Source organism: Chenopodium album, chromosome 16 (genome assembly GCF_948465745.1).
Source record: "Chenopodium album chromosome 16, dcCheAlbu1.1, whole genome shotgun sequence".
Classification (NCBI taxonomy): Eukaryota; Viridiplantae; Streptophyta; class Magnoliopsida; order Caryophyllales; family Amaranthaceae; genus Chenopodium; species Chenopodium album.
In genome coordinates this window covers 46,508,647-46,532,998 of record NC_137849.1, presented here as the reverse complement: position 1 = coordinate 46,532,998, position 24,352 = coordinate 46,508,647, and the positions used below count along the sequence as shown (strand labels likewise).

Below are 24,352 nucleotides of genomic sequence, written 5' to 3'. Positions count from 1 at the left end.
TCTTCCTACTAGTAATTGCAAAGTTGCAAATTACTTTTATGATCTCTTTTAATCGCAATGTATTACCAAATATTATGAAAAGTTGTAAACTAATTGCAATATTACTCTTCACTCTAAATAATTGTGTATGTATATTTGTCCCCCTAGATTATATTATTCGTAAGTAAAGATGGTTGTGGGTCGTGTTGTATCGTGTCTTGTGTCAGATCCACGTGCTTTGGGGTTAGTTAGACTCGCCTCTTGGTCCGACCCACGAGTTATGTGTCGAGCTGAAATTTTCAAAAGGTTGGCCCATGCACAACTCAGGCCCACGTGTCATCGTGTCGAGTTGCATGCCTAAGCAAAATTTCTTTGGTTTTAACATGCTTTGTCGTGTCATGTCAGGCCTATACCGTACCCAGTTACCCACATTGTGCCATACTTTTTCCATGTTGGGTCGGCCAACCCAATGGCATCTATATTCCCAAGTAAATGGTATTGAGACACATGTACATTTATTTTTAAATCACCTACGGATAAATATACTACCTCCGTTGGGTACTATCACAGATAATATGAGTACCCAAAAGTTGCACATAATGGCCATGTTTGGCAATTGGTTGTTGGTTGTTGGTTGTCAGCTGTTTTGGTTGGCTGATTTGACTGGCTGTTTAGATTGGCTTTTGAGTTGGCTGTTTGACTAAAGTTGTAGTGTTTGGTAAATTGGCTTGTTGGGTGATAGCTTTTGTCAAACTACACAAAACTAATTAGTAATTATTTTAACATTAATTATTGATATAGATAATAATTTTTTAATAACTAATTATAATTTAAATTAATTTTTTTTTACTCATAAATTAATTAATTATTGGTTATTAATTAATAATAATTGTATTAGTTATAAATTGATAATTAACAATAATAATATACTACTCCTTATAAATTACTAATATTTTAAATACTAATTATTAAAAACTAATTATTATATAATAATTATTAAACACTAATAATTTATGTTTCAAAGAAAATATTAATTATTAATTATTAATTATTAACTATTAACTATTAAATATTTAATTATTAATTATTAATTATTAGCTATTAACTATTAACTATTAACTACTAATTACTAATTACTAATTACTAATTATCATTTATTATGACTAATTATTATTAATCAAAAGTTTATTATGTCAACAAGCCAAAAGCCATAAGCCAAAAGCTGCTCCAACTAGATTTTGGCTTAAAAGCTAGCTTTTCAGCTAGTTAAAAAAAGCCAATAACCAAACATGTTTTTTTGGCTGTTTGACCAATTTAAAGAAGCCAAAAACCAAAAACCAGCTGAAAAACTAGTTTCCAAACATTCCCAATATGTAACAGAATTAGTATTAGTAAAGGTCAATCTCCGCCAAAGTTATGAGACATTGGAGGAAAAGGATCTAAGCAAATTTAATTTGGTACATCCTCTTGAGTCCCACCTAGTTATAAAGTGAGCTAAATTATTACCCGCGCTATGAGAAACCGAAAAGGCAACAAAAGACATTGCACATTTTTAATTACTCTTTAAACTCCTTGAGGCTGCTTAAATATCATGTTTTAATTTCATCGACAAGACAAGATGTCAAGTTGTTGTACCAATACAATATTACAACATAATAACTTCTAATTTCTTGATTTGTGAATAATTCCTTAGAATTCAGTTACATATAGAGTTATCGGAGGAGCATATGAAAATGAAGCTATGATTGTTCTCTGTTGTTCATTCTTCAGTACAATATCTTAGATACACTATTGAAGATTTTATTACGCTAGAACAATACTAATTGATTCAGATGTAACATCATGAATCATGATTCTTCAAACAATCTATAAGAGTAAGGCATTTTACCAAATCTAGATTAACAGCCACATAACTGGTATAACAATTAACGCGTAAATAATGTATAGGAGAAAGAACATGCAACAAAGTACAAGACTAATACACCAAGAAATTAACATGATAAACGTGGTAATCAAGGTTCACCCTAAATTATAAGGTGCTTACAACCTTGTGATTTCTATAAAAGAACATAGAGACAAGAACCACACCCACTAAAATCCTGCAAAACTAAAAAAAACCCAGTTTCCTAATGTAACTATAGCATGTAAAACATCAATACTAAGTTAGTCCATACAAAGCTCCGAATTTCAGAAAATGTGCACAAATTATAGTCAGGGAAAAACCCAGACTCAGACCGCCTTTTCTTCCTAATATATATTCCCTTCCTGTGATTAGCTGATTAGCATACAAGTCAGACTACCAGCTGAGAACCTACATCCTGCATTGCAACCATCAACAAAGTCAGCAAATCATAACAACAGCATCGACAAACATGCTCATAAGACTTGATGAACCCATAACGCGGGCTTATTCTCACTAGATTTCGTTGAACAAGAAGGAATTTGTCATATTAAAACTCATTTTTGCTGATGACCTCATTTCATATAAATGGTTTTTACAGATAAAAAATGATCTTAACATCGTTATCTAATATTGAAGCGAGAAGATAAAGAGGAAGGTAGATATATTACCCTCCAGGCAAAGATATATTTATATCAGTGGTGGATGTCCTTCGCTCCTGCATAGAATGTGTGTTCGGCCAATTTTCTCGTGGATAAGATGCAAGTGATGTAAGGTTCTGCATTGGAGCTACAGAATTATTATGATTGTGCCCCTGGCCATTACACGAATCTTTCTCGGCAACATTAGGTGGAGGAAGGGCAGTTGTAATCGTAAAAGGAGTTGGTGCAGATGGCGTTTGTACTTGTACTTTGGGCTTCTTTGGTTTGAGCTCAGGCGGGTTAGTTGGTAAGAAACTCCCGACAATGACCTGATACAGGAAAGAGAAAGCAAGCCTTGTTATGCCTGAAATAGTGTTTTTTGAGTGTCTTTTGAGAAAGCAAGCCTTGTTATAAAAAGCAGAAATGTTGTCAGTTGTATTAGTTTCACCAACAAACTCTTTAAACCAAAAAAAAAAAACATATGCAGCAGAGAGCATGTACAATGAACCGGATGGCAGCAAAATGTTTACCTGAACTGGGCTAGCAGCAATCAGTAATCCAGCAACGCATCCTCCAACAACCTGACCATTTGGACTCGATAGAGAGACACTAAGCCCACCTGCTCTATACCTTGTACCTTCTCTCTCAGTAGGTGTGAAAGATCCACACAAGTTTACTATCTCAAAGCGTCCCTAAGACAAATAACGAAAACAGATCAGCTGAATGTAAACTTAAGAGATGGAAGGCACTTTCCAAATATAGCCATACCATAAAGGATATTCCATATGCAGGAGGTGAATAATGCAATTAATTAAAGATTACGCAATACTATCTTCTATATTCTATTTGTGTTGATTTTCATAGTTTGACTACTTTTTGCAGCATAGTGAGTAATATGTCAATTTCATCAATAAGATAAGTAAAAATACTAGAGTTAAAAAGGCAAACTTGATCACTGATACAAATATGAAAGTAAAACACAAAGAATTGTGGGGGTGTGCGAGAGGGAATATGCAAGTGAGCATATCATCCATGTGTGTGATTTTGACTGGCAAAATGCAATTCATTCCCTGGTGATGAGACAATACTAAAACAATTATTTCATTCCTGCATGATTCACAAGGTAAGATAGTTTTTTCTGCCTTCTTAACATAGATATAAACAATAGAAATTCATGGACCATGTATAAAAAAAAAAGGGAATAAATACATAAAGATATATACAGTATTTACCTCATATGTCAATGTACCTCCAGAAGAATCTGATTGACGAAGTGTAGCATTTGATACCATTCCATTTGCTGAAAGAATGCAAATTGCACGTGGTCCTTGTTGACAAAAGGATATAATTTTTGCTGTAACATCCTACAAAAAATCCAGTAACCAATCATTCAATCAACAAGATGAAGTGGAGCTCATCATACGAAGATCAGGAATCAGACAAATATATTCCTCACAAAGCATCTATGGGATAAAAGGCAAAGAGCCTTTTACCAGCTGTGCGGTTGTGCCAATATATATACCCTACCATGATTCACTATGTTTCTTCCAAATATATACAGCCAATACAGGCCATATTCCATTTCTAATTGCTCACTGAAGTTTATATGCTCAGCTCTACAGTCTGTCAGTCTGGCTCTATGCTATTCACAACTCACAACAGCCTCCTCCACACCCCCATCCCTCCTCCGAAGGTAACAAATATTTTCAAGACTTGATTCATCGATTGTAGTATAAACATACATGTATGTGTGCACCTTCATGCATTGAGATGCCACAATGTATATTCACTTTGAAATTCCATACATCATTGTTCTGCATTTTCATCTTCCATTGTCTAGCTCTTCTTGCTAATTGTTCTTCATATTCTTGAGGATTTTATCAAGGCTCACTCTGAACTTGAGTTTAAAAGCCACATCGTTATGCCCATTTTTAGCGCTTCCCTATTTCTATAGCAGCTTTACACCCTGTATTGTATTGTAATAGTTTTTTATTTTATTATTTATAATTGACAATGTTACTCGTTTTCTTTTTGCATTCTGGAGGCACTCTGCCTATTTTATTAGTAGGTTCATCCAAAATATGTGCTTAGAAATGAAAAGCTAATAAAACTGCAAAAACAATGTAAAGGAAAGGAAAAAACAATAGGGAAAGTATATTGCAAGGGTAAAACAAGAACAATATAGAAATGGGGGGAAATAGTAGGATTAGTAGATAAGATGGAAATCCTGATGAAAACAAGGATAGGTGAAAAGGCATATGATGTGGGGCGTGAACAAAGTCTGGTAAACACAATGATTGATGGATGGTTCATAGCATGGTTCAAAAGGCCATAGTAAGAGACTGTCAAGAAGAAAGAAAACTTTCCATCTTATTCATGTCTCATAGAGATCTCTAGGCCATGATTAGAGGCCTTCATCATGATCAATCCCCATTCAAAGCAACATCATCTAAATTCCCAAAAGCCATTTGGACACAGAAAATAAATCATCGTATTTCCATTGAGAGTCTTCACCAACTCACTGAAAGACACTACAACCACGAGTAACTTTGAAATAGGCTTCCTGAGGTTGATTTAGAGTCAATTGTCAGATAGGTCATAGCCGGATAATGCTTTGATATTAGGAAGCTTTTCCTCTAATTATTATTAATATCTCTCACCCAATGCCCTTAAAGAGTCTTCCAGGCTAAATCTGTGGCCTTTTTTAGTTTGTTATGAGTCTCCCAGCCCCCTAAAACCAGGAGTCAAAAAGCTTTTAAAATGAGCTTGCATATTATAAAAAAAAAAAAAAAAAAAAAAACAGAATACCAAGGTACAAGAGGCCTACCATTACAAGAGGCCTACCATTTGAATGCTATTCTTTTGAGATTTCTCAGTAGCCTCCATACAGGATCTCACAAAGTCACACTCACACACAAGTTCAGCCTCCTTAATGTGGTCATATATATAGGTTTTCCTTATCCGTCTCAATGACCATGTCACCAGGCACTAGTTGACATTTATGCCTTAACTTCTTTGGGGGAAAAAAAAAAAAAAAAACAGAGAGAAAAGAAGCTAAATGACATACACAAGGCATTATTACCATAAATTTGTGTTTGTTATCAATTATCACTACCTTACTGCAAGAGGGTCCAGTTATCAATTATCACTACCTTACTGCAAGAGGGTCCAGTTGAGTTTCAGAATGTCCTTACAGACAAAATACAATTGGAAGCCATTCACGAAATCATGTGAAAGCAAATAGCCAAATATAACTCATATCTTGTTCATGACTCATAACACATGTCTTTTCTCATGTTTTAGTTATTGGTTTTTCTGCATTAGTGGCTCAAAAATAAATGAAAAGGAAATGCTCTTCTGGAAAAGAAAATTGAAAAATGTATTATGATAGTATTACACATGGACCCTTCTCCAAGCATAATCTACTAACTATAGAATCACACAAACTTCCACACACAAAGGAAGTTCAACCTAGATATCTGACTGCTTCTAAAGGGTGCACTTTTCATTAAGATATGACGTAAGGTTATCAACCACCTAGTCACCTAGAGAAGTTAGCACAAAACCAGAACAGGTACTTCATAATAGTGATAAATTGGAATTGGCAGCAGTTAAATTTAGCTACCACATGCAAGTTAACTGATAACATACCAAGCCTTCTAAGAAACGGGCACTGAATTTGCCTACTTACATAAGGTAAGTGTCTATTGCCCTTGATCTTAAACTAACAGGGCTGCATTTCATGAAAACAAAAGGCCCACTTAGCTCCCACAAAAGACTTGCTGCAGTGCTGTACTAAAGCAATGCTAAGGTTGATAACATATTTCCTGTTCAAACATAATCACACCTATATTCCTAGCTTTTCATGACATACCTCACCAACATTTACGGTTATGACATGGGGAGTGAAGTTGGCTCCGTCAGAGCGTCCAAATCCATCGCCTGTATGAAGATATCAAATGTTGAATAAATAAATTGAATACACAGCATAGCCAAGAAAACAAAACATTTATGTTCAATTTCCTTTTTTTCATATATTAAAACATAACTAAGATATTTCTAGAAAAATTGAATTGTTAGTAGTATACTAGATCCGATGAAGATTAATGAAGTGGCAAGTTCACAAGTTGTACATAAGAAAAATCATCAGGCTTCCACAAGTTTTGCTCCTATCAAAAATCAGCTAATTTTCAACCCCTCAACGCTGATCTTGTACAACAAACCTAGACAGACAATTCAAACAGCATAGGTTGCTCTTTGGTGATATGCCCTCAAACAGCATTGTGACTCCATCCAATCAACAAACAACACTGTTGAATGGAGCACGACTAGCTAATAGTGTATCTTAAGAGAATATTGTATATTTGTTCATCCAAAAATGGCCTCTCAAATAGTCTTGGATTAGCAGGGGTAATGCTGCATAGATTAGGACCTCCAAACCCTGCCTTAATAAAATTGATTTATGGTGTTTCCGATTGTTTCTTTAGTTAGACGTTCAAACAAAGTAGCATTACCTATATTATTTTCTTAATAGTGTAGCCTAATGGGTAAACAACACAAGGATTAAGGAAACCAGATATGCATCAGCATTGCAAATTTGCAATTGTTTCTTTAGTTGGAATTTCAAAGAAAAAAGCATTACCTATATTATTTTCTTAATAGTGTAACCTAATGTATAAACAACTCAGGTAAGGAAACCAGAAATGCATCAGCATCCCAAAGTTTCTCCAACAAGTCAATAACAGCCTGCAATTGATGTATACAGATAAGTAACTTGAAAGAGGCCACCAGAATGCATAGACCAGAGGCTCTATGAGGAATTAACCCCCCACCCCACCATCACCACCGCCATGCCCACTGGAAAACTAAGGCAAAAAAAATCGGTCAAAGACCACGCTGAATTATGGATTAATATCGGGGCAAGATAAATCTAATGAGGGGAGGAGTAGGCTGACAAGGCTCTTGTTTTCCACCTTACATTTTTCAAATCCCATATGGGATCAAATGCTTACTCGTGCAAAACCCTAATTAGCAACTACAATAGGTGGAAAAACTATTATATTGCCTTCTGCAACTCTCTCATTGATTGATAGTAGTAAATCCTGAGAGTTTATTTTGTTGAACTGTAAAGGATCTCTAATAAAGGTTTGTTATAACAGAACAACTGACAATTCAACAGGTGCTTTGACCTCTATTGATCCGATTTCTTGAGATAATTTTTGGTGGATTGCAAATTGTTCCTGTTGACTGTGGTATACTGAAAACCTTTTAAGAGATCAAAGTGTAAACATTCTCATTTGACAGAACGGCACCTTGACGTCTGCATCTTATGGTGTCAGGGACTCAAGGACATCATTTTCAGTAAATCTTAAACTCTAGCTCAACTAATTTCCGTGTCCATAGTAGAACCCATGAGATGACATGAAAAACTTATAGGCACCGGTTAAAAATAAAAGCAAAAGGGTTAGCTCTCTAAGTCCACACTTTTTTTTTTCCTAAAACCTGGGAGGAATCCGTACCTCCTTTGAATCATGGATGTAAATGAGCTTGCCTACTAAGAGGCAAGAGTTAAAGCATATATAGCAAGCCTATTACAACTAATAAATCACATGCTTGTGTTTGAGTCTCAAAATAACCGAAAATATGACCCACATACCCATAGAAACCATCTCAAATCTGGGCTGCTGTTTGGCCTCTGAAGCAACTGATCTTCCCCTACCCCGCTTCCCACTTGGCTGACTACCACCAGAAGTTGGAGCTGACACTGAAGTCGTCTTTGGCAAGTATGATCTTGATACACTACCATCAGGTCCATATTTTCGAGGCCTACCTCTCTTCTTTTTGTCCACCAATCCCGGTATGCCAGTACTTCCTGGAGTAACAGCCCCAGTTGGTGATATAGCTAACTGATTTGGGGGTTGAGAGGGGGCTTCACCCCTGGATGCCACATGATAATTCGACGGAGCTTCTGCTCCTATAACTGTCACCCCCGTCGTCATATTTTCTTTGGCCTCCATGCATAAATGTTCTTTCAAAGAATTACAAGTTATTCCAAATATATGCCTTTAATAAACTAGAATGATCCTTAATCAAGCCCTATTCCCTGCATGCACAATTCCAAAGAGTACAAACCTCATCAAAATTAGCTAACAAACTCATCTTTGGCATTAGATTTTAACAACAAAACTTTAACCACCAAAGAAAGAAAACTTGGGCAAGGTATATTATACGTACATCTAGATTAGAATGCCCTATCGAACGGGTTAAATTATAAGCCAAAGTAAATTAAAAGTTTAACCATAAACAGAAACCATTTCAAATTCATTTTTTGCAAATGAAAACAACACCACATGCAATTTCAAAATGGTGGAACTAAAGAACTATCATGTTTTGGTGTATGATGTAGACACGATTTGATCCCACGTGATCGGTACCATCCCAAGACGGCGAGACTTTACTAACTAAGCTAGTTGGTATCCACGAGTAACAATAATTGTGCAAAAAAGGAAAATCATAATAATCAATACAAATCAGCAAACATATACTGAAAACATGAACTTTCTTATGCTTTTTTAACTCAGACTATAAATCAGATTCATGCATAAATCTAAATGCCAACTATAAATCAACTAAAAATTCCCACATTTTGTTCAATTAGCTTTACCAATTTGTTTTTGTTATGAAACCCCATATTTCATAAAGCATACACTAATCACTTACTAACCCCAAAATCATAACTTTATTACAAACCAAACAACAAAATTATGAAAACTTAAACACTGTAATTAAGCAAGATGTACATGATTTAATCACTAAATTAGCAACTTAAACATCTCATAACTACAAATAAAGTGATAAAAATCAAACCTTTACCAAAGTTCAAGAACAACTACACTTCAATGCCATCAAACGACACCTTTCCAAGGATCAAACGACAGAAGATCATCCCCCAACAAGTAAATAACAGCTAATTATCAAACAAACCCAATAAAATAATTTGCATAATAAAAATAAAAATATATCTAAGCTTGTTTTTAGTGAGAAGTTAGAGAGAGAAAGTAGAAGAGAGAGAAAGCAGGAAGGTGAAATGAAAATGAAATGAAATTCTACTGGTAATAGTAAAAAATAAAAATAAATAAAAACTTTGGAAATTGAAGAAAAAAATAATTAAATTTGAGCTACCAAAAATAAACTATAGTTGTAGCAATAATTAATTACAATAATTCTGTGGGGTTTTGCCAAAATCGAAAATAAAATTCAATTTGAGTAGATCTTTGGAGTCCGGCAAAAGGGATTTGAATTTCTAGGGGTAAGATGGTGAAATTAGGTAAGAAAAAAGAAAAGAAAAAAAGACATTCAAAAGTAAAAAAATTTAAAAAATAATTTGTATTTCTAAATTAATTATTGGTAATTAAACTTGTAAAGTAAAAAAAAAGCTGGCAAAGGGTAGCACGAGAGGAGTTAATTAGACACTTTTAAATCGGCGTTGACCGTACCTTTGTCTTTTGCGGTCAATGCAGGTTGAAATTACTATATTACCCTTGAAAAAGTATGAAAATTGCTAAGTTTGTAATGCCAGTCATGGCATGAGTATTTAAAGTGTTGGGATTATGTTGGTAATCGTGTATTTTGTTGATCAGTTTAGTCATTTAAAACACAAAAGTTTGACTGTTAGACACAAATTTGGAGTAGATATAAAGAAATTAATCTAGCATCTTTTAATTTCCATGAAAATTGAATTTGCATTTAGCACTAATTTTTGTGGGAAGCTTTTTGAATAACTCTAATTCTTGTATAACACGTTTGTGTTGCGGTACCAAGTACCAACCTCTTGCCATGCTATTCTACTAATCAACGGCGGTACAAATTACTTTCTTTGTTCTTTATTTTCATTCTTATGTTGGATTGTTATAATTACAAAGCTGAAATTAATAATGAGTATATACGCAAGGAATTTTATCACAAGATCTTAATGTTTATTTCTATAAACATGTAATTGAGATATACATTATCGGGACGTTTGGTATGAGAGATAGGGATAAGGAGGATAAAAGGATAGGACAAGAATGGAGGATTAGTAAGTGGAATAAGGATAAAAATGATGTTGTCATTTATTTGGTACGAATTGGAAGTTATATGAGGATAAGCAAGAAATTTACTTAACTACTCTTACTTGATGTCAAAAAAAAACTACCCTCACTCATACTTTTCCTCTTTTTTCCTCCTTTTCTTCATTAAGGATAAAAATGTAATTTGCCTCATTAATTTTATCCTCATCCCTTATACCACCTCTCCGTTATTATTTTGGAGTAATAACTTGTATTTTTATCCATATCCTCACCTAAGTTATCCCCATCCCCCTAGAGAAACAAAAAATTATGTAAATCCCCTTCCTCTGATCCCTATCCCCCTCTTTCTATCCCTCCAAACAAACACCTTCTGTATGTTTTTAAAATTTTGCATTGTGGGAGGTAAAAAAGCAAGCATGATGAAATTTGAGAGAATTAAGTTAAAATACGGTCCCTCAACTTTGCTATTAGTAGCACATTTGGTCCCTTATTTTTGAAATGAGGCAAAAAGGTCCCTCAACCACCCTTGTCTAACCATTTCTGGTGGAGGAACTTCCTAGTCAACAAAGTTTTAGGGATGTTAATGCCAACTAAGCTAAAGTTCAAGAACTTCCAGCGATGAGTCAACAAAGTTTAGGGATTATACTTATTTTTTTCAAGAAAAGTTTAGGGAGTTGTTAGATCATAGTCAATTAATTAAATTAAATACAAATAAAAGTTTTTTTTTTTTAAAACAATATAAACAAAAGCTTTGGAATTCATAAAGTGAGTTTTTTTAACCAAATATTTATAAAGTGAGTTGGCAAGAATAAAAATTGCTAATAAAATTTGATAATCATAATATATTTTATATTTTTTTATCATTCCTTTACTTCCTACCAATTTTTCGTAATCAAATTTTACACAATATATCCCACCTAAACTCATTAACCACACATCCTCAAATCCTAACTCCTAATTAACCCCTTATATATTTCACACACCAAAATAAATTTAAATAAAAATAAATAAAACCAAAAAATATAAGGTGTTTTCGAAGTGAGTGAGTAAGACAAAACCAACCTTTGTAATATAAAACTAAATAAATTTATGAAACTAGAATAAAAATAATACCACCCCACTTTTCTCATTAATTGACAATTTATTTTTTCATGAGTATGTTCTAAAAGGTTTTCAATTTTTTTGTGTGTCAATTTCAAGGTTTTTTTTTTCTATTTGTTTTGTGTTCTAAATGATTTTCAATTTTTTTGGGTTTTATGTGAGACAATTTTAAGGGTTTTCCTTTTTTTTCTTTTTTTTTCTTGTGTTAATTTATAGGAGAAAATAATAATTTCCTTAGATTATTAACAAAATGTGTTTAACTGAAGTAAATGGCGACGACCATACATTCACGTGTAAATTATCTCACTTATATATTTTTAAAAAATAAATAATTTTTACTAAAATTAAATTGGTTTAGTTGATATGAAATTAGTTTAATTGAACTAAATTACACTTAGGGGTTAAAACTTACAATCACTCTTGTATGGGAGCATCATGTGTCCCTTTAAGGTCCCTAAACTCTGGCTTATAATAATTACATTAACCCCTCACCCTATAAGTTCCTAAACTTTCATTTGTAATTTATTAAATGCCAACTCATCAACTAAAGAACCCTAAACTTTGTATTTAAAATCATTAAATTTATTACCACATGTGCACCAAGGTCCCTAAACTATGCTTAATCAAATAATTTGTACCTGAAAAGTGAGTCATTGGTGGTTGATGAGCCATTTTGCCTCATTTGAAAGTTGAGGGACTAAAATACTACAAATACCAAACTTCAAGGACCGTATTTTAGCTTAACTCACTTTGAGAAGAATATGAGGGCTAAATTGTGGGTGAATATTCATTTGCTTCAATAAATAAATTATTGATACCATTAAACTTTGGTAATAAAATATAAGTTTGTATATGTCACATACCCAAAACTCAAACTAATTGCTAATATGTAAACAAGACAGTATAATGTATAGCTTCATTTAAATCATTATGTCCAAATTTTAAGTCTTTAGTACTTTATCAATTTCAAATTAGATTCCTTGACTTTCTAAGGTCAAACTTTTTAAATTTAGCCACATTATCATAGACATCTAGTTATATTTGTTTTATATACTCGTGGAGTACTTCCTCTCTCCCCAATTATTTGCCTCAAACCATAAATCCACTTTATTAATGCTTTGGGCAAAAAATAGTGTACATGGATTGACACAAATATCAATGAAGAGAGAGATAGAGAGAGTGCAAGTGAGAAAACATGCCAAAAATAGTATAGAGTAATCTTTTGGGGACATATTAAAAAGAAAAGTGGAGCAAACAATTAGAGACAGAGGGAGTATTACTTTTCAAATCTCATGTAGTGTTTACCATATTTTTTTTTACACTTAAACATGCAATTTAAAAACCCAAAAGTAAACGGAGAACATATTTTTGAGCTGGGCTATACAAACTACATAATTTAAGGTTAATTATGCGCATTAAAAGTTGTTAAAAAGGTGAATCGAAAACTAATTTTGAGACTGAGTGTGTTTAAAAATATACATGTACTCGTATTACTTAATTAGATCACTTTTCAAATTAACGACAATAAACGCTTATATTGAATATTTAACTTTCACAAAAACCAGTTTTCAAATTAAAGACAATGAACATATTGAATATTTAACCTGCACAAAAATATAGGGTGCATTTTAATAATATAATGATATGAATTAATTATTTAAGGGTTCGTTTGGCATTGCTGTGGTTTTCTATTTTTTGGTTTTTTGTTTTTTAAAAGTATATGATATATGTCCCATAATGAATCAAAAATTATATAAACTTATTAAAATCATGATAATTTTGAAAACTGACAACTGAAAAGCAAAAACACATTTTTCTTGTTTTTCAAAAAAATAGGAAACTGAAAATCAAAAATAATGTCAAACAAACTCTAAAATTTTTGTTTTAATTTTTTTTTCCAAATAAGATGATGGGGGCCACCTCCTATCACAGGGATGAGGAATCAAACTCTCATTACTCGCAGGGCATATGGAGGGACTAACCATCCATCTAGCTCTATGTTTTTTTTTTTTTTTTTTTTTTCCATTTTTTTTAAAGTATAATAGTTTAGTCTCGTGTGTTGCACGGATTAAGTAGCCATTATTTGTTTAAATTGTTGTCAATTTTATATTCGAAAAATAAATTATAATCTCATTAATTAATTTTGAAAGAAGCACTGTATTTATTAGTTTTGGAATATAGGAGGAAAAAAAAGGATGATGTCAAAAATAGATTAGGCGAGAAAATTTTTAATAAGAAATTGACATGTGTCCCTTAATGATGTCAGCATGTTTTGTTTTAGTACTCCCCCCGTTTTTAAATACTTGTTCCACTTTCCTTTTCCGATCATTTTTAAATACTTGCTCTATTTTCTTATTTGGAAAGATTTTACAATATTTAATTGATTTCTCTCACCAAGTGGATCCAACAATAATAATTCCGCTTTCTAAAAAAAAATATATATTAATTCCATATTATTTCTCCTTTAATTCTCTCCACTACTTTTGGGTTTATACAATCTTTTATTCTTCCACTAACCCCACTACCTTCATATTTTATTACTCCGTATTTTCTCCAATTTCTCTTAAAACTCCGCACATGAAAAAATGAAACAAGTATTTAAAAACGGAGGGAGTAATAGTTAATAGATTCGGATATAATAATATGTCCCATTGGCAATATATAGCGGGAGTGAACGGTACTAGAAAAAAAACAAAGAGAGAGTGAGTGAGAGCGGGGTTTTTGAGAGGGGAGAGTCACATGGGGCACACTCAAATTTCTCCAATAAGATTGCGGCTTCTTAATAACCGTTTACATTATTTTATTTACACCTCATTTATCCCTCACCATGTGATTTTTATCTAACATCTTTGTCTATTAACATCAAACACCTTCATTTAGTAATTCATTTTAATCAAAGATAAATAACACACTATTCTTGTTATAGCTAGGGAATGGTTTCACATTATTGCACAACTTTTTTTTTTCCTAAAAAATATTCTACATTTATCTGTTTATATTTATTGAAGCGAGCTGAACTGAACTGAACTAAATAGAACTGAAATGAATATTTTATGAGAGAAAGAAATTAGAAACTAAACTAAAATTAAGCTGAAGTGAACAGACCCTTATAGTATAGTATTATTCTCTTTTTTTTTTTTTTTTTTTTTTCCTTTTTAACATGCTAGACTTGGGTTTGCACATTTGTTGAGACACAACTTTGACATATGAATAGTGTTAAGTCAGCAATGACATGAATATTGTAAAATCCCAACTTTAACTTATAAAAAAACCAAAGGGAGTATTTGGTTAATTTTGAATAATATTAGACACTTTTTTTTTGGTGTGTGTTGAGATCTTAAAGACCCACAATAAAGACCCACAAGACCACAAGTAGTAAATGGGTAACGATGTAATGAAATTCAACCTTAAATTGATAATACGTCGTGTCATTTTCGTGAGACGAATAACTAAATCAAATGTCATTCACAATGAGATATACGATTTTTTTGACGGGCACAATGAGATTTGTTCAGCTATATATACAATGTATGCATACTGCTTGAATTAGAAAATTGTATGTATTTATGCTAAGAGCATCTGTTAAGATAATATTTAGGAATATTGTATAATATCTTTTAGTCTCCTAAATATGTTAATATTTTATCCTTTCCTAACCACTCTAGGTTTAGGAATATCTTGTATTCTATATATTGTGAAGAGATCAATGAGAAAAATTAAGCGTTTCTATAGAATTTGTCATGGTATCAGAGCTTAGGTTAAGAAAAAAAATAAAAAAAATCCAGTGGTTAAGCAACCAACAGTTTTGACGAGTTCCACAGAAGTAGAGTATAGGTCAATGGCAGGTTTGACATGTGAGTTGAAGTGGGTAAAGCAACTACTTCGAAATTTGGGTGTAGAACACAAGCAAGGGACGAATATGTTTTGTGACAGTCAGTCGGCTCTTCACATAACTAATAATCCAGTGTTCCATGACGAACAAAACATATTGAGGTAGATTGTCATCTTATTCGAGATGCAATCAAAGAAGGTGTTATTCGTCTGTCTTATGTGTCCACGAAGATTCAATTAGCAGATATTTTTACAAAAGTATTGGGGAAGGCGCAATTTGAATTTTTTCTAAACAAGATGGGCATTCGAGATCTACATGCTCCACCTTGAGGGGGGATGTTAAGATAATATTTGGGAATATTATATAATATCTTTTAGTCTCCTAAATATGTTAGGGCCTATTCTCATTGACTGAATTGAGCTGAACTGAAATTATTAGAGCCAAACTGAACTGAACTTATTAGAGCTGAATTAAAATGAATTAAACTGAAATGAATATTTTATAAGAGAAGGAAATTAGGAGCTGAACTGAATATTTTATAAGAGAAGTAAATTAGGAGCTGAATTGAACTGAACTGAATTGATTAGAGGTGAAGTAAACCTAACCACTCTAGGTTTGAATATCTTGTATTCTATATATTGCGAAGAGATCAATGAGAAAGATTAAGCGTTTCTATTGAATTTGTTAGCATGTTCAATAATTGGTTTGTAATTATTAACAATCTATCAACAAGTTTATCATTAGAGAGAAAAATGTTTAGCTTGCATTACTACCTGTTGCCCAAATGGGCTGCCTGTTACTTGCTTAAGATCGTCGGGCGTCGCCTCACAGTGTATTAGTGTATATCAAATTTATTTAATTATTTTTAATTTAATATATTTATTTTATTTTTATTTTTACTATTTATTGCAAGTTACAAGATGTCATAGCAATGCAACTATTGTGAGAGTATGTAATTTCAAACTAGTGTTGTTTTTGATAATCTAATATGGTACACGCTATAGCTCACCATTAAAGTTGCTCTAAGGCTAAGTAGAAGATATTAATTATTTTGATCTAATTTGTATGCTAATACAATGTTCAATTTTTCTTTTTTTTTTTCTTCCTATAGCTCACCATTAAAGTTGCTCTAAGGCTAAGTAGAAGATATTAATTATTTTGATCTAATTTGTATGCTAATACAATGTTCAATTTTTCTTTTTTTTTTTTTTTTTTTTTTTAAAAAAAAAAAAAAACACAAAGAAAAAAAGTGTAAGAAACCTGGTTTGAGTAGGAATCTAATTATCTAGTGTGGGGAATATTTAACCTATCATAACAAAAGATAATAATACAAAATAATATCATGATATGTTTCATGAATATTCTCCCATATCTTAAGATATACTTCCTCCGTTTTTTTAGTTGACACGTTTCTTTAGTCACGTTTGCCAATGCACAAATTCAATCATTAATATCTTTAATTACGATAAGCAAAAATTATAAAAAGTTGATATTTTGAAAATATACCCTGTGACACGAATCTAACAAGATCCCACTTGACTATATTCAGGTGTGTAAATAGTGCTAAAGTCAAAACGTGTCAAGTAATAAAAAACGGAGTTAGTATCTAGTATGAAAGTGCCATGATATTAATTTACACTGTTATGTTTATTCGACTTAATAGAATGATTTGCATCAACTAGGTTTTCCTTATAGACATAGTAAAGATTTGCATCAAATAGGTTTCCCTTAGAGACATAGTCAACTGGTAAATAAAAATTTAAAATTAATTAACAAGACTTAAGAATTGAATAATGATTCAGAGTGACTCGAATAACAATTCTGGAGTAAGAACTTGAGTCATAACGTTTTTAAGTTAGACAAAAATCCCCTTATTTATTTTCCAGCGTTGCTAAATACATCAAAACAAAAACAAATAATATCACGAATATAATAACAAATTGAAAAATACGATCTTAGAATGAAGCCAAATTATCTATATTAAAAAATAAATAGAAGAGTAGAATGACAACAAATTGATAAACAATTGAAACACATAATTAGCTTAGAAAGAGGTAGAATTTGAACGACGTAGTGTAGGTTGTGGCATCTTCTTTGTTAACCATGATGAAGATGACGCTGGAATCTCTATTTTTGATTCTTTCTTTGATTTTGATTCGTTCTTTGATTCTTCTTCAGATTTTGAAGATGATGTAGTTTTCCTCTTCGTATTGTTTTCCTGCTTTTCATGATCACAAGACACGCATTCTAACAAAGCCATAATGCTATGTAGAATATCCTTGAATTTTTTCGCCATTGTAGAATTAATTTGAAACAATGGAGATCAAGGAAATTGACTCTTTATTCTTTAGCAACGTGAACAATAATAACCCTAATAGGTTAATAGAGCAATATATATATAGTACTCTGTACAATCTTTTTATTTTTGAACAAACCTAAAACAATCCTATCAGTTGAATAGTTTTAGATAGCTGTGAATTTGGTCCTCTATTTGACTTTTTAAGTCAAATTAAAATCCAAAAGCTTTTAATTTTTATGCTTATACACGTATATATTATTTTGTATCACTTAGCTTTATATAATGAACTTCTACTTATAAAAAGATAGATATGATTATATATTTCGTTTATTATGCTTTCTAATTATCAATTATTCATATGGTCTTTGTATGGTAAATAATCAAACATAAAGTAGTTTAAGATGGATGGAACATATAAATCAATCCGCTACAATTATCAATATTGCGTTGGATATGAGGGGGTCCATGTCAAATCTACATTATCTATTCCGTATAAAAATATAAAATACATTTTAAAATATTTTTTTTTAAGTAGTTAAAAAGGTAATTTTTTTTTGGTGCACATAAAGCTAATTTATTTTATTTGTTTTTTTGACACAACAAATTAAAGGTAATTTATTGACATATGTTCACAAATTACGCTTAATCGGTTAATCCCATACCCATCAATTAAACTACGAGTAATATTTTTTTCCTTACAAAGTTATTCCATAATAATTTACATACGATTACATACATACTCACAAATTAAGTGAATTAATCGAACAAGTATATACGGTACAAATATTCATCATCTAGACATTGACCACAATTAATTTACAACTATTCCTCAAAAAAATCTAAATAATTAATTTACAACGACTAATCAGCAGAATAGAGATATCACGCAATACATTAATAATTAAACAATTATCGTCAACACAAAACCTAGAAATTTTGTCACAAAATTGGATTCTCATAGCCTATACGTTTACAACTAGTGAGAAAAATGGTGAGGAACCTCAACAAAAGGGCGTCTAGTCCTCTACAGCTCTACTTAAAACCTTATAGGTGTTAAAAACTTACCTGATTGACTTGACCCGAAAATTAAAAAAAATGAGATTTGAAGTTGCATAGACACAATAAGTTAGCATAACTCAAGTTTAAATTAAAATTAACCTTATTTGAGTTGAACTCAATCCGCACGTCCGAATTGACACGCAAGCGCTCTATTGAGTATTTTTTTGCGGATCAACTAAAATACTCCGTATCGTTGTAAAGTGTAGATTTAGATAACTTGCCTGTTCACAGAAAGAACTGAGGTTTTAGCCTTCCAAAACCCTCGAATTCTCCTTCATATCAAACTCCATAAAAAAACGAAAGGGAGCAAAATTATTCTGGTAAGTTTCTTATAATCTTATCTCATCAATTTCATTTCCTCAATTTCATTCAAATGTAGTAATTGATATATATCCTGTTGATATTGAACCGCCATTTTTAATGGACTCTAAGCTGTTTTCCCCTTCACTCAAAACCACCCAATCCATTCAAATACCACTGTTTCTATCCTGCAAAACCACTATCCCTAAAAATCCCATTTTTTTTCCCAAACCCCATTTTAATTCCTCTGTAAAATCATCGCTTAGTTCATCTTTTTTGGGCCAAAGTTTAATTTTAGGGCAAGATGAATTTGGGTTTTGCAGAAATAGGAAAACCCATGTCCAAATTTGCCCAATTAGAGCTGTTGTTAAGAGAAGGAAAGAACTTCCGTTTGATAATGTTGTTCAAAGAGATAAGAAACTGAAATTGGTATTGAAAATTAGGAAGATTTTAGTGAGTCACCCTAATAGAACTATGCCTCTTAGAGAATTGGGCAAGCATAGGAGAGTGTTGGGATTACAGCGAGGAAGGCGGTTTATCGCCTTGTTAAAGAAGTTCCCTAGTGTCTTTGAGATTGAGGAAGAAGGGGCATACATGCTTAATCTTAAATTGACCCCTGAGGCCGAGAGGTTGTATCTTGAGGAGTTGAAGATTAGGAATGAGATGGAGTCATTGTTGGTTGTTAAGTTGAGGAAGTTGTTGATGATGTCGTTGGAGAAGCGGGTTTTGGTAGAAAAGATTGGCCATTTGAGGACTGATCTTGGGCTTCCTTTGGAGTTCAGGGACACAATTTGTCATAGATATCCACAGTACTTCAAGGTTGTCCCAACTGATAGAGGTCCGGCTTTGGAACTGACTCATTGGGACCCTGAGCTCGCGGTTTCAGCTGCTGAGATGGATGAAGAGGAAAATCGTGCTAGAGAGTTGGAATCAAAGAATTTGATTATAGATAGGCCTTTGAAGTTTAATAGGGTGGAGCTACCTAAGGGTTTGAAACTGTCCAAGAATGAGATGAGAAGGATTTGTCAGTTTAGAGACATGCCTTATATATCTCCGTATTCGGATTTTTCACATTTATCACCTGGTACACCAGAGAAAGAGAAGCATGCTTGTGCAGTTGTTCATGAGATTTTGAGCCTCACTGTTGAGAAGAGGACTCTTGTTGACCACTTGACTCATTTCCGGGAGGAATTTCGGTTCTCACAACAGTTGAGAGGGATGCTGATTAGACATCCTGATATGTTTTATGTGTCCCTTAAAGGAGATAGGGACTCAGTTTTCCTTCGTGAGGCATATCGAGGTTCCAACTTGGTTGACAAGGACAGGCTGCTACTTGTCAAGGAGAAGATGCGGGCCCTTGTTAATGAATCTCGATTACGAAGTAAAGGTGCTCGAAGGAGTGAGGATGAAACAGAAGCAGCTACCAAGCAGCAAGATGAACTTAGTGAAGGAGAGGATGGAGAGTGGTCTGATTTTGATAATGTTGCTAGTGATGAATTTGGTGATGATGAAGAAGATGAAAACAACAGTGATAATGAAGATTATGAAGATTCTTGGACTGATGAAGATGATACTCCTCCTGATTTTGATGATGACAATGATAACATAAGGGTCAAGGCAAGCAAATCAGAGGAGCAGTTTGATCCTGAGCCACTGAATGGTGATGAGCGTGTCCCTGTTTTCCCTGATGGCCGACCTAGGGAACGTTGGTGAGGGAGACAAGTGTTTTAAGTTCGTTACTGTGATCCTTCAACCTTTTAATCTCTTGCTGCTGCTGGTTTCAGCAGTTCTTTGCCTAGCTCACAGGATCCTTCCTTTAGGAAAGAGTATCACTGAGGTAGTGTGACTACAGTTCAAACTTGCTCCTCTTTATCTGCAATAGACTAGGTAAAGTTTAAGAGGAAGGGAGATTCTTCCATCATAACTGTGGAGATACAGCTCTTCTTGATGGTGTAAAATGTAATTTTGAGTCCGATATGTAATTGGTGTACTGATTTTTTTAAATACAAAGTATATGATTATGTCTACCAGGCTACCAGCAAGATGTTATGTGGAATGTCTTTTGAAATTTTGTTGAATTTTTGCCAGAATACTAAAGGTGATGGTTTTGTATACTTGCATTTTTTTGTATACTTACATAAAACCTCTTATTTTGTGAAATTTTTCTTGTGGTATACATTATGGGGGCAAAATTTTCATCAAACCTGGAGTGAAATTGAAAGTTTGTCCAATAACAATAGTATAGAGGCTGGCGACTAAATGACAGATTGCAGGTGGGTGAAGTTGCTCCTTTGTTCTTGTCAATTTCTTATCGTCTCTGATTCAGGAAGATTTGTGCTAAAAATTGTCTAATGATATATGGAATCGAATTCTAGTTCAATTAATGATGCACTTGTTCCAAGACCAAAAATATAAGTGGCATTAGAAGCTCCAAACTTTGGGCATCCTTCCACTTAACAGTGCTGAATGTGTCTTAACTGCGGTAGAGCAGCAGTACACAGCATCACAGGCTCACAAAAGGCATTTTGCTTTGCAGGACGGTTTCCTTGATCTAGTATTACTTTGTCGATGTTACACTTGTCTGTATCGAATCAGCATGTTGCTTCTCAATAGCAGTGTAGAAGTATGTTTTATTTATATCAAAACTTGCAGATCTGACGAGAAATCGAATCTGTTAAATTGAGTTATATGCACTTCTCTCTCTTCCTGTTTTCAGACTGTTAACAGTTCTCACTTCCCTTTTCAGTTATAATGCAAAATTGAGGATAATGAGCTAACTCATATCTTAGTCAAACTATATTTGCAGCTGTGCCTACTCCATGGACTTTGTAGACGACTTAATTGGTTCATATGTACCCAAACACCAAGTTGCTAATCTGGAATAACTGCGATGAATAAGATTGTTTGGTGGTCATATATCTGACCGCATTTAGATGAAAATAAATACCTAGCAATTACAGTCCAAAACAGCCTGTTATCATAAATCATACTTTTTGGAGAAATAGCTGTTGTAATCAAACAAACTGACTCCATAATTCAAATGAGAAAGAACAAATCAATAATTTTCTACTGAACGGAGACAACAGTTGAGAATCAAGTCTAAAGCAGCTTCCTCGAAACTTCAAATGATCCAAAATTACCATTCAACGGAGTTGGTCTGTCCAGAGCTATTGGTGTGCAATGCAATCTTTTCAGAAACATCAGCTAAGCAATTATGATTACAGTTGATAAGGTATTGAACAAAGTAATAGGTCTCCTCTGTGGTGTTTCCGTCTGGTACATCAACTACGAATGATTCAATGACTAATGTTCCTGGCCTTCCTTCGATTGTTTCTGGGCGAACTGTTATTGTTGATGAGTAATTCTGCAGCGAAAACATAAAGACAGTGTTATCTTCTTCGTTATTACCATATCACATCTAGCAGGTAGACAAACCAGCAGGATGATCATAAGGTTTCTATTCTGTTCAACTTAAACTTAACTTTCAATCAGAAACAAAATCAACTTTATCAGTAAAAACAGCAAAAGAGAAAACACCAGTGAATCAGAAAAATCAGTTTACAACAAAACTGCAGAAATCTGCAGAAGAAAAAACACCAGTGAAACAGAAAATTCAGTTTTACTCAGTAAAAATCATTTTTGATCAATAACAATCGTTTTAATATCATGTTCAATGTTCAAAGCAACGTATTTCAAGAACAAAGAAGTCGATATACCCTTAATCTATGATCACCACCCATGATTCTGACACCAAAAATACGATGCTCATCATCGAGAAGCTCCAATCTTTCGGTGCTGGTGGTTGCAGGAAGTCCTGATCTAACATTAACTTCTCTAACTGTACCAACTTTAAAATCTCCTCTTGATGTACATTCACTAATAAATGGCTTGTATTTCTGGGGTTGATCAAAGCTTCTTACTAAAGACCAAACCTGATAACAATATCACCAAATTTGTCAACCACAAGAAATGCAACAACCAAGAATCTGCACATTAAGCTCAAATGGATGCAGAATCATCAATTACCAAGTTTGCATTTTGATTGTAATATAGTCATAAAAAAGTCAAGCAGAGTGTTTTTGACTTCTTAGCTTGGCATAAAGCATGGTCATGTCCTCTTCGCCTGATTTTTACTAAAATCAAATCATATTTACGGTCTTACCAATACTGATTTTTATTGATTAAAATACATGACGGATTCAAATTGATTTTTATCGATTAAAACTTGGCAAAGAGTATGCAAGAACCATAACCTTTGTAGAAAATTTGGATACCAAAATGCTCCAAAACAGTTGAAAACACAGCAGCTTGATTCAAGATGACATTTCATTGATGGATAATTTGGGAATCCAAAAATATGAGTAATTTACATATATGCAACAAAAAAATGGACTAACAAATAATACAATTGTCATTTACATGTAATAGTATATAGTTCTATGAAATAAAAATCCTATCTTTAATAATTATACCACCAATATAGAACAAAATAAAACAGATTATGATCAATCAGATTTTTTTTTTCTTAAAAAAAAATACAACAAAAAAAAGCAAAAATAAAATAAATTAATAAAAATAAAAGAGAAAGAAAGAAAGTACAATATCAGTAGGAGCTTTGATGCGTTTAGTGACAGAAGAAGAACATTGATTGGCTCCAATCTCCTGCTGTGTGTGATACTTGGTTATGAACTCTGCCTCCATTATTTTTATTTCTAAAAATATTTCTGTAAATTAAACAAAGATAAAGAGCATTTATTTTTGGCAAAATTTTCCCAAATTTAGAAAATGAAAATTATTAAGTGGAAAAAAAAATAAGAACAAAGAAAAAGGAGCTTGAGATATTTTGAGTGAGAAGCTATTATTGGTGCACAAAGAGTCAAGAAATAGAAAAAATAAATAAAAATGAGAACTTTAGCATAAAAAGTGGGTCCCACATAGAGAAAGTCGTATTGTGATTGGTTGGACGTTCCTAGATGTTAGTTGGTGGATCATGGTCTGACCGCCCAAGTTGTAGTAGTGCCTTTACTTCCGGGTTATGGCATTTTGAACTACTTTTTTTGCCTTTTTGTACTTAAATTATTTATTTATTTATATATGTTCACTTTCTTGCATTATTAATTACGATTACAACGTTTAGTATGTAGCTATACATTACAAGGGTCCATACCTTTG

The 24,352-nt window shown here is 32.9% G+C and overlaps 3 protein-coding genes across 7 annotated transcripts; 1 reads left to right on the top strand and 2 right to left on the bottom strand.

The window, feature by feature from the left end:
- Window positions 1-1,958: 1,958 nt before the first annotated feature.
- LOC145585628 (AT-hook motif nuclear-localized protein 1-like) lies at window positions 1,959-9,797 on the bottom strand. Of its 5 annotated transcripts, none has more exons than XM_081642330.1 (7): window positions 9,388-9,761; window positions 8,177-8,623; window positions 6,395-6,462; window positions 3,753-3,884; window positions 3,051-3,212; window positions 2,551-2,849; window positions 1,959-2,297 (listed from the first exon to the last, which is right to left on the bottom strand). In XM_081642330.1, the coding sequence occupies exons 2-7, from the start codon at window positions 8,535-8,537 to the stop codon at window positions 2,291-2,293; spliced, it is 1,029 nt and encodes a 342-aa protein (XP_081498456.1). In that variant the 5' UTR covers window positions 8,538-8,623; window positions 9,388-9,761; the 3' UTR covers window positions 1,959-2,290. The 5 variants fall into 5 exon arrangements, with proteins under 5 accessions (XP_081498456.1, XP_081498460.1, XP_081498457.1 ...); XM_081642334.1 differs by having other exon boundaries at window positions 8,177-8,531; XM_081642331.1 differs by having other exon boundaries at window positions 9,394-9,761.
- Window positions 9,798-19,031: 9,234 nt separating this feature from the next.
- Window positions 19,032-21,205, top strand: LOC145586736 (protein WHAT'S THIS FACTOR 1, chloroplastic-like). The gene has a single exon (XM_081643643.1). It carries the CDS (start codon window positions 19,301-19,303, stop codon window positions 20,891-20,893), a length of 1,593 nt encoding a protein of 530 aa, XP_081499769.1. The 5' UTR covers window positions 19,032-19,300; the 3' UTR covers window positions 20,894-21,205.
- A 929-nt stretch (window positions 21,206-22,134) lies between these two features.
- LOC145585627 (abscisic acid receptor PYL8-like) lies at window positions 22,135-23,983 on the bottom strand. Its single transcript, XM_081642329.1, has 3 exons — window positions 23,780-23,983; window positions 22,897-23,112; window positions 22,135-22,544 (listed from the first exon to the last, which is right to left on the bottom strand). Exons 1-3 carry the CDS (start codon window positions 23,879-23,881, stop codon window positions 22,317-22,319), a joined length of 546 nt encoding a protein of 181 aa, XP_081498455.1. The 5' UTR covers window positions 23,882-23,983; the 3' UTR covers window positions 22,135-22,316.
- Between the last annotated feature and the right edge of the window lie 369 nt (window positions 23,984-24,352).

Coding starts and splice junctions, on each gene's coding strand:
- LOC145585628 (XM_081642330.1), bottom strand. CDS start 8,537: ATGGAGGCCAAAGAAAATATGACGACGGGGGTGACAGTTATAGGAGCA. Junction 6,463..8,176: donor ATTTGAGATGGTTTCTATGG/GTATGTGGGTCA, acceptor ATCTTCATACAG/GCGATGGATTTGGACGCTCT. Junction 3,885..6,394: donor TAACCGTAAATGTTGGTGAG/GTATGTCATGAA, acceptor GATTTTTTGTAG/GATGTTACAGCAAAAATTAT.
- LOC145585627 (XM_081642329.1), bottom strand. CDS start 23,881: ATGGAGGCAGAGTTCATAACCAAGTATCACACACAGCAGGAGATTGGA. Junction 23,113..23,779: donor TCAAAGCTCCTACTGATATT/GTACTTTCTTTC, acceptor TATTGTTATCAG/GTTTGGTCTTTAGTAAGAAG. Junction 22,545..22,896: donor GTGGTGATCATAGATTAAGG/GTATATCGACTT, acceptor TTTTCGCTGCAG/AATTACTCATCAACAATAAC.
- LOC145586736 (XM_081643643.1), top strand. CDS start 19,301: ATGGACTCTAAGCTGTTTTCCCCTTCACTCAAAACCACCCAATCCATT.